This window comes from Cibotium barometz, chromosome 7, assembly GCF_041138505.1.
Source record: "Cibotium barometz isolate CiBa-2024 chromosome 7, ASM4113850v1, whole genome shotgun sequence".
NCBI classification, from domain to species: domain Eukaryota; kingdom Viridiplantae; phylum Streptophyta; class Polypodiopsida; order Cyatheales; family Cibotiaceae; genus Cibotium; species Cibotium barometz.
This window is the reverse complement of record NC_141052.1, coordinates 58,768,815-58,783,936: the sequence shown is the minus strand read 5'-3', so window position 1 is coordinate 58,783,936 and position 15,122 is coordinate 58,768,815. Positions and strand designations below refer to the sequence as shown.

Sequence of the window (15,122 nt, the reverse complement as noted above, 5' to 3'; positions counted from 1 at the left end):
GCTCGTAATGAGGCTAGGATCTCATTTTTGAAAAGAGAGCTGGAAAATCAGAAAATGAATGAAGGAGATGATATGTCTAGCCACTTAAACAAGCTGCAGGATTTGAGAGAGCAACTCATCAATGTGGATGAGATTATTTCTGAGACACAGCTTGTGTCCACCATTTTGCACTCTTTGCCAAGATCTTACTTGGCTTTCCATACCTCTTTGAACCTCAGCATGAGGAATGCTGTTGAACCCCTCAAGTATCAGGAACTTGTTGCTCTCTTACTACAAGAGGAGCAAATGAGGAAGAATATGAATATGAACACAAATGCTGAACAAGCATTTACTACAGGTCAAAAGGGGAAAGGGAAATCTCAGCCAAAGAGTGCAAATCAAAATTCAGGTGATGGTGGTTCTTCACAGGATACCAAGAAAGGTGATGGACAGCCCAAGAAGAAGGGAAAATGTCATTACTGTAAGAAGCCAGGTCACTACATCACGGAATGTAGGAAGAGGATTGCCAAAGAGAAGGCAAAGGAAGCTGGGATGTCTGTTAATGATGCTCCTAAAGCTCCTCCAGAGACTGCTTCTTTTGTTGAGGACAGAGATTACTGTTTTTTTACATGCAGCTATGATGCCTCTTGGTCTACACAGGCACTCAGTTTGACAGAGCATGCATGTACTTGGTATTTTGATAGTGGTGCCTCAAAGCATATCACATCTCGCAGGGATTTGTTTAGTCATGTTGGCCCTGCCCCTGTTGGCAAAACTGTTCAGTGTGCCAACAATGCTTCATATCCAGTGTGTGGCATTGGGGAGATTCAGCTTACAGCCATTGATGGCTCCATTCTCCGCCTTACAGATGCCTTATATGTACCAGGGATAAAGAAGAATTTGTTGTCCATTTCTTCTTTAGCACATTGTGGAATGCAAGTCCATTTTGATGATGATAAATGCATGGTCAGAGACAAAGCAAATGCCTTGACCTTGATGCTTACTGGTACATTATGTCATGGACTTTATGAGTTGGATGCATTTCAGCCAGTGGATCAGTCTGCTTATCATGCATTCACTCTTACTCCAGCTATGGTTGATGCGGAGTTATGGCATGCTCGCATGGGGCATGTAAATTTTGGTAGTCTTATGCTTATGCAGCGACATAATATGTTTACAGATCTACCTCTCATGGAGAAGCCTCCAGATCACATTTGTGAAGGATGTATTTTGGGAAAAATGCACAGGTTTTCCTTCCCACGTGATCAGGCTCTAAGAGCAACTGCAAAGTTGCAACTTATACACAGTGATCTTTGTGGTCCCATGCAGACAAAGTCATTAGGTGGTTGCTTTTATTTTGCAACATTTATTGATGACTTCTCTCGTATATGCTGGGTCTATCCTTTGACACAGAAATCACAGGTATATGATGCATTTTTGGCCTTTGTAGCACTTGCTGAGACAGAGTCTGGATGCAAGGTGAAGACTCTCCGTTCTGACCGAGGGGGGGAATATATGTCACATGTGCTGAATTCCTTTCTTGGGAGTAGAGGTATAAAACATCAGTATACTACTCCTTACACTCCACAGCAGAATGGGGTTGCAGAAAGGAAAAATCGGTCACTCATGGAGATGGCCAGATGTATGCTAAAGGCAAAAAGACTACCACATATCTTTTGGGTGGAAGCAGTAATGTGTGCTTGTCATATTTTGAATCGATGTCCCACAAAGGCATTGGTTTCTATTACTCCTTTTGAGGCTTGGCATGGCCGCAAGCCTTCTGTATCACATTTTCGTATCTTTGGGTGTCTTGCATATGCACACATACCCAAAGAGTTGAGGAGGAAGCTTGATGATAAAGCCACAAAATGCATTTTTGTTGGGTATAGCCGTGAGAGCAAGGGCTACAGGTTATATGACCCACTATCCAGGAAGATATTCATCAGTCGGGATGTGATTTTTGATGAAAAATCAGAATTATCCATGGCTGGTTATGAGGCAAATCAGGCTGAAAATGATGTGTTTGAAGGTCTACTACCCATGGAGTTTCATTCCACAGTTGGTGATCCAACTTATGAGGGTACTGGACAGCCAGAAAATGATGTAGGTGGTGCAGAAATTCAGCAGCCAAATCAGCAAGAAGCTGAACCAAATATGGGACAGCAGGCACCACAGGTTAGACATATACCTAGATGGTATTTGAGGACATTACAGGACAGCCATTTAGAAGGTCCTCTTGCTGGTCGTACTCGTAGGGAGACAAGGACCAATGAGCATGCACACATCATGGATTTGAATCTGGTTATGGCAGCCAGTTTACAGGATGATGATGAGCCTGATTCATTCGTGGATGCACGAGATAATGTGCATTGGAACAAAGCCATGCAGGATGAGATTGATTCTATTAAAAAGAATCAAACATGGGATTTGGTTGATCTGCCCAAAGGCAAGAAAGCCATTGGTACTAAATGGGTCTACAAGTTGAAAAGACATGCAGATGGATCCATTGACAGGTACAAAGCCCGTCTAGTTGCAAAGGGCTATGCACAGAAGAAGGGCATTGATTATGAGGAGACATTTGCTCCTACATCCCGTATGTCGACACTTAGGTGTGTCATTGCATTAGCTGCACATCGTGGTTGGGTTGTTCATCAGTTGGACATAAAGACTGCATTCCTACATGGGGACCTCGAGGAGGAAGTTTATGTATTTCAGCCCATGGGATTTGCAGAACATGGTCATGAGGGGAAGGTATGCAGGCTGAAAAAGGCCTTGTATGGTTTGAAACAAGCTCCACGAGCTTGGTATGCAAAAATAGATGCTTTTCTACTCACTCAGGGATTTGTGAACAGTCCATCAGAGACCACTTTGTATGTGAAGAAAGAAGAGACAGATCTGCTGGTCATCAGTCTTTATGTGGATGATCTCTTGCTCATGGGATCAAATGATGACAAAATTGCAGCATTTAAAGAGATACTGCAACAGACATTTGACATGTCTGACTTGGGCCTTGTACATTACTATTTGGGCATACAGTTTGTGCAGGATAACAGAGGCATTGGGTTGTTGCAATCACGTTATGTTGCTAAACTTCTGGAGAAGTTTAAATTTCAGGATTGCAAGCCTATTAGTACTCCTATGGAGCCTGGGATGAAACTGTCACTACAAGATGACAGTGTTTCCTTTGATGCCACTACATATGCTCAGGCTGTTGGGTGCCTCATATACTTGTGTAATACAAGACCAGATATTCAGTATGCAGTCTCTCAGTTGAGCAGATTCATGCACAGCCCACGGTTGTCACATTGGCAAGCTGTGAAGCGTGTATTCCGTTATTTGCAGGGTACCTTGTCTCTTGGGTTGCTTTATCCTGAGGGGGGTGACATGCAGTTACATGCTTACAGTGATTCAGATTGGGCTGGTGATTTTGATACCAGACATTCCACTAGTGGGAATTGTTTCTTCCTTGGCGCTTCATGCATTTCTTGGCTAAGCAAGAAACAGACCACAGTGGCCACTTCATCTTGTGAGGCAGAGTACAGAGCAGCCTACACTACTACTGTTGAGTGTGTTTGGCTGCGTCGTCTTATGACTGATATGGATATTTCAGTGGAGGAGCCTACACCTATCTATACTGATAGTCAGAGTGCCATTGCTCTGGCCAGGAATCCTGTGTTTCATGCTCGCACGAAACACATTGAGATTCACTATCATTTTGTTCGGGAGAGACTCCAGGCAGGAGATATCAGTCTGATCTACTGTCCTACAGATCAGAACGTGGCAGACATCTTCACCAAGGCATTACCACGTCCGAAATTTGAAGCATTCCGCAATGCTTTGAATTTGTTTCCTTTTGGTGGACAAGAGAGAGAAAGAAAGAAAGAAAGAAAGATTTTATTAATGTCTTCCAAAAGACCGAACTCAGCCTATGAGACAACTAAAATGATGCTCAATGTATTAGAACCACCCAAGTACATACTTTTATAGGCATCAAGCCTTATCTTTTGACCAAAACCAAATAAGGGTTGTTCACACCCAAAGAGGTTGCTCACACCAACTAGCTATAAAATACAACAGTCTGTGTTGCAGCCATGCATTTCTCACTTGTGAGCTCCAAAACATGAGACATCTTAGAAATTACCCCAAGCACATCTTATATAGGGGTAACGGAAGCAGGTTGGAGAGTAGAACTGGTCAGCCAGCTACACTATAACTGGTCGGCCAGCTACACGACCTGAAAATCCCTCATTATGTTAAACAGTTTCCTAGATAAGAACAGGAAGAGGAGGGTCATATAAGGCAGATCGACAGGATCTCTGTGAAAGTTAAAACCAAATAACGCAGAGCGGTTTATCAGAGCTGAAGAAGACTCACCTCTTTGAGAGCACGTCTCCTCCCGTGCATGTACAATGAAGGCAGTAGTGTTTCAATGGCGAGAGCTGAACGAATGGGTACTATGCTGTGATACCCACAGCAAGAACTGTACAACATTGTGTATGGACAGAAAGCAGAAAGGAAAAAAGAAGATCACTGCTGAATATCACCAGAAAAGGTAGTACATCACGTGGAGCAGCATGAGGGAAGTCCCGTAGATGCTGCCTATCACTGCAAAAGCTGAAAAGATGGATGATAATGAGGCTACGCCTAGCCACCTTTATCTAGGTGGGAGAGGAGCTGGTCGGCCAGTAGAAAATCAAAGGACTGGCGGACAATGCAAAAAATGCTGAAATGATGCCTAAAAATAGCAAAAAATATGTAGTGCCTAGATGCATATGCAGGGCTTCAAATGGAACCAGATACAAGCATGAATGTGCATGGAAAAGTCCATCTGGGGATGAAATAATTTCCAACACCTCCTCTTCAGCGCCAGATGGGTGGAGCAACTCTGGCACGCTGCAAAAAATCCTCCAAAAGAGTCTGGAAGGAACAACCTCCTCATAAAAGGCACAAAGCTCGCGAAGATATGGTACATCTGAATACCGAGAAGGTCTCTGGAAGAAGCCACGAGAAGATCGAGAAGACGAAACACCACGATCAATCTGGAGAGAGAAGCCCTCAGGAGATGGAACCATAGATGGCTCCGAAAAATGTGGTACCTCCTTTGCATCTGCAACAAGTATTGGAACCAAAGTAGAATCCTCCTTTGAAGAAGAAGGAAATGAAACAACCACTGGAACAGATGGATCATCAGTGATAGCTGAATTTGCCAGGGTCGAAGTAGGAACAAGCTCCAAGATAGTGGAAGATGCCTCCTGAATATGTGAGGATATCTCATCCACCTGCTCTGTAGAAGAACCACTATCCTCTTCTGAAAGAGATGAGAGAAAATCTACAATAATAGCATCAACATGTAACAGCACAAGAGAAGGAAGATACTTGTAACTTGGTTGAACACAATGCTAATCAATACACTTAAATACACTAAGATTTGAAGGACACTTGCTCAAATACAAGAAGTAAATTGCTGAATTGACAAGAGACACACAATGAGCCAGAACGGCCAACCCCTCCCTTGAGTAAATTGTATTACTATTGGAGAAATTCAATACATAGCTTCACAGGCATCCATTGCCAAATCCTCCATGCCAATGCATATGAAATTCAGCATTTAGAAAACAATGGTATGTGGATGTAGATCACCAAGGAGCTGCCTTGATGCCCGGCCCGACTTCAGTGCCCATATTCTCTACCATTGGCTCTATGTTCTACCAAGCAAGGTAGCAACATCTTCGAGAGCACATAGGACAAGAGAAATACTACACAAGGCGGCTAAACAAGGAGTCCTGCCCTTCTACTGAATAAGTAATGACAACATATTGTCCAATTAGCTTACCACTCTTCATAGAAGTTGTTGCAAGCGGAAGCCTTCGCGTTGGAAGCTTTAGAAGTGTTGATATCTTCGATTTGCCGCAATCCTTCGAACCAAAGGTCTTCAAGAGGATAAAGGGAACCTTGGGAAAGCTTCCCCTATGGTTCAATTTGAGAAAGGAAGGCTGAAATCAGGGTTTTCAGCAAAAAGACCAGAAATTACAGCAAAAATGAGAGCTGTTTTGCTGAATTTCAGACATTGGGAGTGAGTAGGAGAGTGATTAGCACTTGGAAACACTCTTGGAAGCTTGGAAAACACCCTAGCAAGTTGGGTATGGCTATGGAGAGCTTGGAAATGGAGAGAAATGATGGAAAAACAGAGTTTTCAACCTCCAAAAATCCTCATGAAGAGAGAACACGAATTTTCTCTTAATCAGTAAGTGCATTGGGGTCCAATCAGGTGAAGGGACATGGGGAGATGCCCATTTATGAGTAAAAAGGGAGGATCAGGTCCTGGACATTGAGTCTTGTCCGCCTCGAGACTTCACTGAGTGTGAACTTGGAAGCGGTCATAATTTATAAGTGACTTTTGGGTACCCAAACTTTAATGAAGTGGGAACGCACTCACTTATAAATATTGGCTAAGTCCTAAGGGCTATTTGAGCCTAGATTGGGTAATACTTACCACCTGTTCACATGCCACACAACCATGTCAGCAGACAGTTTCACACGCACGGTTCACGGGCGGGCGTCCCCTTACCCGGAACTACACATTGGTCAAGCAGGCATGAAAATAGCATGCAATTTCAATTGCAAGCAAACACATAAAGATGCTATGCAATGCAGCATTGGCATGAGCAATTTCTGTTCATGAAACCATATAAGATCAGGCGTTTCCAGGCAAGTATATGCGATACCAGACCCAGTGGAAAGCCAATCCTCCAGGCGTTTCCGGGCATGTACACAAAGGCACAAGTCCCAGCAGAAAGCCAAGTCCTCCAGATATTCCGGGCATGATAACGTCAAGTCCCAGCGGAATATCATATCCAACTATACAGCATGACACGTGTCAATCACATGCATAGGCACATTCCATAAGCCATGGACACCAATCCAATATGTACATAGTGTGAAAGCAAGAGTGAACCATTCGGATGGCCAAATGGTGACATTCCCCCCCGCTTCTAAACAGTTGTCCACAACTGAAATGCATCCAAATATGTCTGAAGCACATGCGGGCAATCTTTGAAGAACTCTTCATCTACCCATTTAGCATCAATGGGAAGATAGTTCTTAAACTTCACAAGGTAACGCCTCACAACTTTGCCTGTAGCAAGCTTGCGTTCCTTGTGATACACAATCTGCTCTGGCTGCAAGATCTCCTCAAGCTCATCCACTTCTAGTGGATCCTCAATGACCATTTCACTGGGCTCCGGCCCTACATACTTGCGAAGGAGACTCACATGAAAAGCATTGTGTATGTGCCAATGACTAGGTAATGCCAATCTGAAAGCCACTTCATTGATCTTCTCGATCACTCGAAAAGGCCCATAGTACCTGGTTGCAAGCTTAGGATATGCACCCTCTTTGCGAGGCCTCTTTGCAAGTCTTGCTTTCTCAAATTTTAGCAATACCCAATCATTCTCTTTAACATCCAATTGCCTTCTATGCTTGTCGGCAGCCTTTTTATGCTTGTCCTTGTGACCTTGCAATGGCTGTCCGCACTTGAGCAAAAGCAATATCCAAATCTCTTACATACTCATCAGTTGCAAATATCTCATCCTTTGTGCGAAGGATGGGTGGCAAAACCACCTTACCATAAACAATCTCAAACGGGGCCTTTCCCGTAGATGCATGCACTGTGTTGTTGTATGCAAATTCCACAAGCGGTAAGTACTTCTCCCAAGAAGACTTCTGATCCGCCACATAACATTTCAAGAGATCCAACACGGCTGAATTTGCAGCCTCACTTTGCCCATCCGTTTGAGGGTGATATGAGAAGTCCAATTTGGTGCCCATATTATCAAATAAGGCCCGCCAAAAGAGACTTGTAGTCCTAGATCTCTATCCCCCACAATGGACTTCGGCATTCCATGATGTTTGAACACTTGTGCAAGATATATTTTAACCATATGCTCAGCTTTGATGGTCTTTTTGATCGGCAAGAAATGAGCTTGCTTGCTAAACCTGTCCACAATTGTCCAAATTACATCATTACCCTGTTGGGTACGTGGCAAGTCCATAATGAAATCCATTGTAATACTTTTCCATGGCTGCGTGGGAATAGGCAATGGCTGAAGCAAACCTGGTGCCTTTTGCCTATCAAATTTGACCTTTTGACAGGTGATACATGCACGTACATGTGCCTCTATGTCCTTCCGCATACCTGGCCAAAAGAAATACCGCTCAATCATGTGCGTAGTAGGCATTATGCCTCTATGACCAGCATATGGAGGAGCATGGCACTCATCCAAAACCTTTTGTCTCATGTCAAACACCACACATAGGCATTTATCTTTCATGAGATAACCCTCTTTGATCACATATGAGGCATGTGCATGACCAGCCATCAAATCAGCCCAAATAGTGGCAAAATCAGCATCAGAACTCACTCTTCTTTGCATTTATGAAGAGTTTATGCTTATGGAGCTCTTCAAAAACAATAGCCAAATGAGCTTTATGCTCTTCTTTGGTCTTCGAGAAAACTAGGATGTCATCAAAGAAGACACCTGTAAATTTCCTGTACCCATGGAATATGCGATCCATCATTCTATTGAATGTAGCCGGGGCATTTGTAAGACCAAAAGGCATAACAAGATACTCATAAAGCCCAAATGCTGTCCTGAAAGCAGTTTTGTGTACATCCTCAAGCACTACACGCACTTGATGATATCCACTCTTGAGATCAATTCGGCTAAAGCATGCCGATCCATCCAACTTGTCAAGAATGTCGTCTATGTGTGGAATCGGAAACCGATTCTTGATGGTAAGCTTATTCAAAGCTCTATAATCCACACACATACGAAAGGATCCATCCTTCTTTTGAACCAAGAGGACGGGTGAACAATATGGAGAAGAGCTTGACTGAACCAAACCCTTCTCAAGAAGCTCATTTACTTGCTTCATGATCCCCTCTTTTTGGGATACACTTACACGATAGACTAGCCTATTAGGTGGTGAGCTACCCGGCACAAGATCAATGCGATGATCTTCCGGTCGTACAGGTGGTAACTCATTTGGTAACTCATCAACAAAACATTCATTGTGCTCTTGCAAAAATTTCAGCCTATCATTACAAAGAGTATTTACATGTACATCATTTTCCTCAACAGGATCTCGTACAAAAATCAAGTACGCAAAAATACTCTTTTTCATTACTTTCTTGATTTATCCACTTTATGAGCATCTCAGGGGATGGGTTTATACATCGACCGCGGTACATGGATGTATACATGCCACACAGCTCTCGTGTTGCTATTGGACAGCTACGAGTCTCATCACATCAGCTAGAGATAGAGGCTGGGAGAGCGGCACGGGTTCCTAGATCTGAGCGGATATGCAGATTGTGCCGCGAGGAGGTGGAGACTGAGGATCACTTTGTATGTAGATGTAGAGCCCACCAGGGGGTCAGAGATAGATATGCAGGATTGTTTGAGGAGCACTCTTCACTACATCAGTTGATGGAGGCCTCGGACCAGCGACAACTTGGCAGACTACTACTAGAGCTTCATAGTTCTCGAGAGAGACTCCTCCAGACACCCGCTCCCACTAGGGGTGGGAGACAGTCCCAGCTCACAGATTTCTTCCAGAGAGCTATGCTAGTGCCAACTGATGTACAGCGTGGGGTGACCGCACAGAGAGCAGAGGAATTGAGAGCTAGGAGGAGACCTAGACAGACTGGACATAGAGCACCCCGACTCCGGCACCGAGAGATAGCAGCTATCCGAATGAGACACCAGATGGAGACACAGGAGAGGCTAGCTCACTTTCATTCAGACTCAGGGTACATGTTCATGCCATTCACAGCCTCAGCATCGGCGATGTATGATATCTTATATCCCTCTTATGGCACCGGATGGAGTTAGACATAGATATGCATAGCATGCTTGTACTACCCCTTCAGCATATAGAGATGCATCTTGCCTTAGCACTCCATCCACATCCCCTTGAAGGTGCTGTGTTTTCATTGAAGTGCTGCGTTTTCTTCTTCAGTGCCTCTACTTCATCAGCAATCTCCCTCTTCTTGTGCTCCTGCCCCTTGCAAGTTGCGCCTAGTGCCAAGGTGCATCCTTGAAGGTCCTGCGTTTTACTTATTTGAGAAATTTGCAGCGTGTTGCTGGTGTTTGGTAGCTGTTTTTTTCTGTTCAGACAGCAGTGGAGTTGCTTTCTTCACGTGTGGTGCAGCCCGACAAGCGGCCCCGACAGCCCGGCTTCTTCCTTGGCTTCCCCTCCCTCCAGTTGGTTGTTTCCGGTACATTTTGGTGGGCTGTTTTGGTGCTGCCCAGCTCCTTTCTCTCTCAAATTTGAGAGGGGGCTGGTTGCTCCTCATGCTTCTATCACCAGCTTGGACATTTTCCAGTATGAAAGGGGTCTGGTGGACTCCAAGATGTCTAAATATTTGGAAAGTACAAGCTTTGGGAATGGGGGATTATCTTAGAATACAAAGGACCACACTGCTATTTTTTGGCCCGAGTCCGATGGAAATTCTGTTCGCATCATTACATCTGGAATTGAGCAGATACCAAGAGTTAGCAAACAGCCTATGACAGAATGTCTACTAGCTGGGATATTTTTAGAGGTAAAGATTATGGGAGAACCCATCTCTTAGATTGGGACATGTGGCAAGAAAGTGGATCAAAGTGAGCCAAGTGGATCAAAGTGAGACAAGTGGCCTCACACTTGTCACTCCAACTATTGAGTGGCTCTCCACTTGTCATTGTAGCCTTGTCTTGCCATTTTGGCTCATGGGAGGCCCAAATCTATAAATTGGAGCCCTCCCTCTTCATTAACGGAGGCTCTCTTGCTGCACACTGGCCTCTACCACCACAGGCTGCCCTAATGATGGCTACTCTCTTTCTCTCTCTCACACGGACAGAGATTACCAGACTTATCAGGCAGGACTTGATTCAGCTGGACACTAGGAGGACATGGATACAGCCGACACAGGAGCTTGGTACGAAGATGGCTTTCTATAGAGATCATCTTCTCCAGCTCACGCAGGATGGGTTTGTGATTAGACCCAGCTACATGGATACTCATCTTTCTCATGGGATACGGTGTGCTATTGGTCAGACGCGCACATCCTCACACCAGCTAGAGATTGAGACTGGCAGATTCAGAGGAGTACCAGCTGAGGCCAAGATTTGTCAGCTGTGCCAGATGGAGCCAGAGACAGAGTTATATTACATATGTCACTGTCCAGTATATTATGAGATACGAGGCCATTTTCACTGCCTATTTAGAGAGGGTTTCGAACCACTTTCTAGAGTCATGAGATACCAGGATCAGAGATGCCTCGGATTATACTGCTGGAGCTTCGTAGACATAGAGAGGGTCTCTTGAGAGGGAGGGGATCAGAGAGGGAGAGACACCTACAGAGGCAGATTACAGACTTCTTTCGACCAGAGATTGAGCAGTCAGGCCAGCAGGCATTGCAGCTAGCCCCAGAGTATAGCCGCACTAGAGGTACACTGATTGATCGGGCTATAGAGCTGGGGCGGTCCAAGCGCCCCAAGATGAGAGGCCCATCTCGACACCGGCGGAGACTACAACAAAGGATCAGGACCATACTGGCACGGCATGGGAGACGTCCAGTCAGAGTACTCACCATGGAGGACATTGAGGATATCCGCCATCGACCGATGAGAGACATCTTTGGATAGTGATGTGTATGATGCTTACCTTTGTTGCTGGAGTTTTCCTCCCATATGTTATCCATTAGGAGCTCCTAGTACCGTACTTTTCCTCATAGTTGTTTCAGTTTCAGTTAGTTGTTTAGTTGTTTTTAGCTTTTCTTACACAGGCATTGTATCAGATCCACCAATTGTTGTAACCTTTTTGGTCTCATAGGTCATTTTGGTTTTCTGAAGACGTTAATATATCATTTCATTTCATTTCTCTCTTGAAGGCTGCCCATGAAGAATACCGACTGTTGGGGATTGTTTTGGAGGCTTCCATCGCGAAGAAATACTGAAGGCAAGGGTATTTAATCATTTATTATGATTTCTAGTCATTGTACTTGCTGTACCAACCACTGTACTGACTGTACCAATCCTTGTACTTGCTGTACTTGCTAGTACCAACCACTACACCAACTGTACCAGCCATTGTACCTGTTGTACCAGCATTTGTACTTGCTGTACCTACTGTTCTAGCCACCGTACCGACTGTACCAACCACTGTGCCGGTTGTACCAACCATTGTACCGACTGTACCAACCATTGTACTTGTGCCGGCTGAATGGAGAGATGTACTTGCTGTACCAACTCTATTGCGTGAAGACCCGTGGTTTTTGGGGAAGAATCAATACCCACATTTAATATGCATTGATGGTATCAACAAGTGTGTCAAAGGCCCTAGTCCCCCGGGCACCCGCCGCGAGTTTCAGCTTCACTCCATTGGAAAGTGCTCGAGAGAAGTCTGAGAGTGCTGAGATTTGCGGGTTTTTTTTTTGTGTGATGTTTGTTGTTGTTGTGGATATGGCTCCCCCCCTGTCAGAACAAGGAGGACAAGTTGGATGGAACCAACTACGCTCAGTGGAAGTTGAATATGCGGATTTGGTTCATTCATAAGGGTTTGTCGGAGATTGTTCAAGGTAGTGAGAAGAAGCCCGAGCGTCCTCAAAACTCGAGGCATTGGACCCCTTGCGGAATTACAAGACTAGGAGGATCATGATTCAAAGGTGCACTCAGTGCTTGTGAAGACCATTACGAAGGAGGTCTCACCGGCTGTGCAAACTCTTGCCAGTGCACATCAAGTTTGGACCAAGTTGGACGATCTCTACGCTCGAAATTCCTCGATGAGGGCAGTAACTCTGCAAGGGCAACTCTATAGTCTGGTATTTCCTAATGGTAGTTCTACCATGACTAGTTACTGGCTATGGGTGTTGTCTTGTCCTCTACTCAGTTGGTTCCACTTACCCTCACCAAGCTTCCTCTGGAGTACGAGGTGGTTTCTCAGGCTTTGAGCTGCCAAGTCACAAGTCAACTCAATTTTGATGACCTCAGCTTCCTTCTCTTGGAAGAAGAGTCCGTCCTCGTTTCGCAGGGGAAGATCAAGGTGTCTCCTAATGGTCAAGATCAAGCACTTAATACAGTTCAGAAGAAAGGTCGTAGTCGTTGCTACTCATGTGGGAAGAAAGGACATTTGTCTAAAGACTAATTGTCCAAGAAGAAGGAAAAGGCAAGGGCAAGTCTTCATCCCAGAAGAAAGACAAAGACAGGAAACAAGAGAGTGATTCAAATACTTCTAGTGACTCATCTAGGACTCCTAGAGCGATTCCGGCCCGAAAGGACCAAGATGGAGTTCTTCTCTAGTTATATAGATTGTTTCCCCTCATGTGCTTCCAACCAGAGGAGGCTTGTGGGCGGGAGAGGGGGTTGTTAGCAGCTCCATTTCTAGTGCAAGGGAATCGTGAGTCGGAGTTCCAAGCATTAAAAATTTGGCAAGACAAGGTCAACTTTGGGAGCTATGAACTAGATGTGTTCCAGGTTCATTGCTTTTGGTGTAGTAGAGACTATGGACACAATGTGTTCCGAGTTCATTGTTTGAGGTTTTGGGACGTGATGTGTTCACAGTCCACAGGAGGGGGATTATGGGTGTGGTTCGTCTGACAACTCATCATTCTATATACTTGCAAAGTTCAATGCACATTGGTGTGGGAATTCGAAGCCAAGCAGATTTATTTGTTGTTCACGGTGGCATTTTGTTTCGAAGGCAAGTGCTCTTTCCAAGGTGTATCCGATATACTGCGCAATACTGGAGTGTTCATGGTTGCATCTTCATCAGCTTATCTTCTTCAGACTTTTGCACACTATGAGCTGTAGAGGGGGTGTTAGAATATTGTGCATCTCTGTGGTGTGGGAACTGGACCTTTTATTTGGCACACTTGTATTTTGTCATGTTTTACTAGGTCGTAGGCCAGTCAACCAGCTTCATGTGCAGTCCGCCAGCTACTTGGCTACTTAGCCTCCTTATATAAAGGCCTCCTCCCCTCATCACTCTTGTATCACATCCTGAAGCACATTATTTAATGCTTAGTTGCTAGCTATGACCATTGTCTACCTCTTGCTAATCAAAAGGTGGTCTTGTCAACAATCGCACTCTCTCTCTCTCTCTCTCTCTCTCTCTCTCTCTCTCTCTCTTTTGTCTAATGCTTCTGCATGTGCATACTCAACACCCTCCTCTTCCCGTTTAGACCTTAGCGTCAAGCAGAAAGTTCTTCCTAGTGTTCAATTCGGCCTTATTAGATTAGCATCATGGCTAATCGTTCCCCCGGGCCAGGCGAACCATTAATTTCACAAAAAAAGAGTTTGTGACCCTCTTCACCGAGATTGAAAAAGACACCAAAATGACCCTCATTGCCAAAATCTTTGGGTCATATCCATCCCATCTCTGGGCCTGCGACGACTGGGTACTTGCAGCATTGCCCTCTGACTTCGCACTCTACTTCAAAGATGTAAGGTTGCTTGGGAGAGGTTTCTTCCAAGTGGACTTCGATGTTAAGGAAGTAGCCTCAGAGGTGCTGAAGGGCAGCCCATTCCCAGTAGGCTTGAGAAAGATGTTCTTCCTACTATACACCAGCTATTTCGACCATGTTGAAGACCAGAAATCCTCCTCCTTGTGCAAAAAGTGTCATTTCTCTACTTGTGTTCAGTACTCAGCAGCAGTAAATAAGTTCAATGAGTGTGAAGCTTGGAATAAGAAGGATATGCTTACCACTTAAATCCAGTAGGTTGAAAAAGGCCGGGTAATTGCTAATGTTGGTTATGAAGGTGATGGCACACCAGATTCTCTCGTACTCCATACGGCTGCACCTGATTACACACAATCTGGTGACAGGGTTCACGTACTTCACTGCAAGATAAACACCCAACATGCACGAATGTCATTGTCACAAATAAGAAAATTACAAAGACAAACTTTGAAGTGGTGACTCTGATCATTACAGGTACATTGCCTACAAGCAAGCAACATGAAATTTCTCTCTTTGCCACAAGTCACCACTTGGCGTGATACCCTTTTGCCACTTGTATCGCATTGCATCCATGCCCTCCTCGTGCACCAGTGTTGCAAAGGGTGAAATGCATAAATTATCACACTTACACAAGTGTGAT

At 44.6% G+C, this 15,122-nt stretch overlaps 1 protein-coding gene across 3 annotated transcripts in view; it reads right to left on the bottom strand.

Annotated features, from left to right (window-relative positions):
• EMB1687 (ribonuclease P family protein / Rpp14 family protein) overlaps nucleotides 1-15,122 on the bottom strand; it is a 72,214-nt gene that overhangs the window by 56,461 nt on the left and 631 nt on the right. For all 3 annotated transcript variants that reach the window (XM_086799912.1, XM_086799910.1, XM_086799911.1), the window contains exon 2: nucleotides 14,725-14,862. In XM_086799912.1, the coding sequence (XP_086656038.1) occupies nucleotides 14,725-14,862 (138 nt within the window). The remainder of the gene's footprint in view (nucleotides 1-14,724; nucleotides 14,863-15,122) is intronic.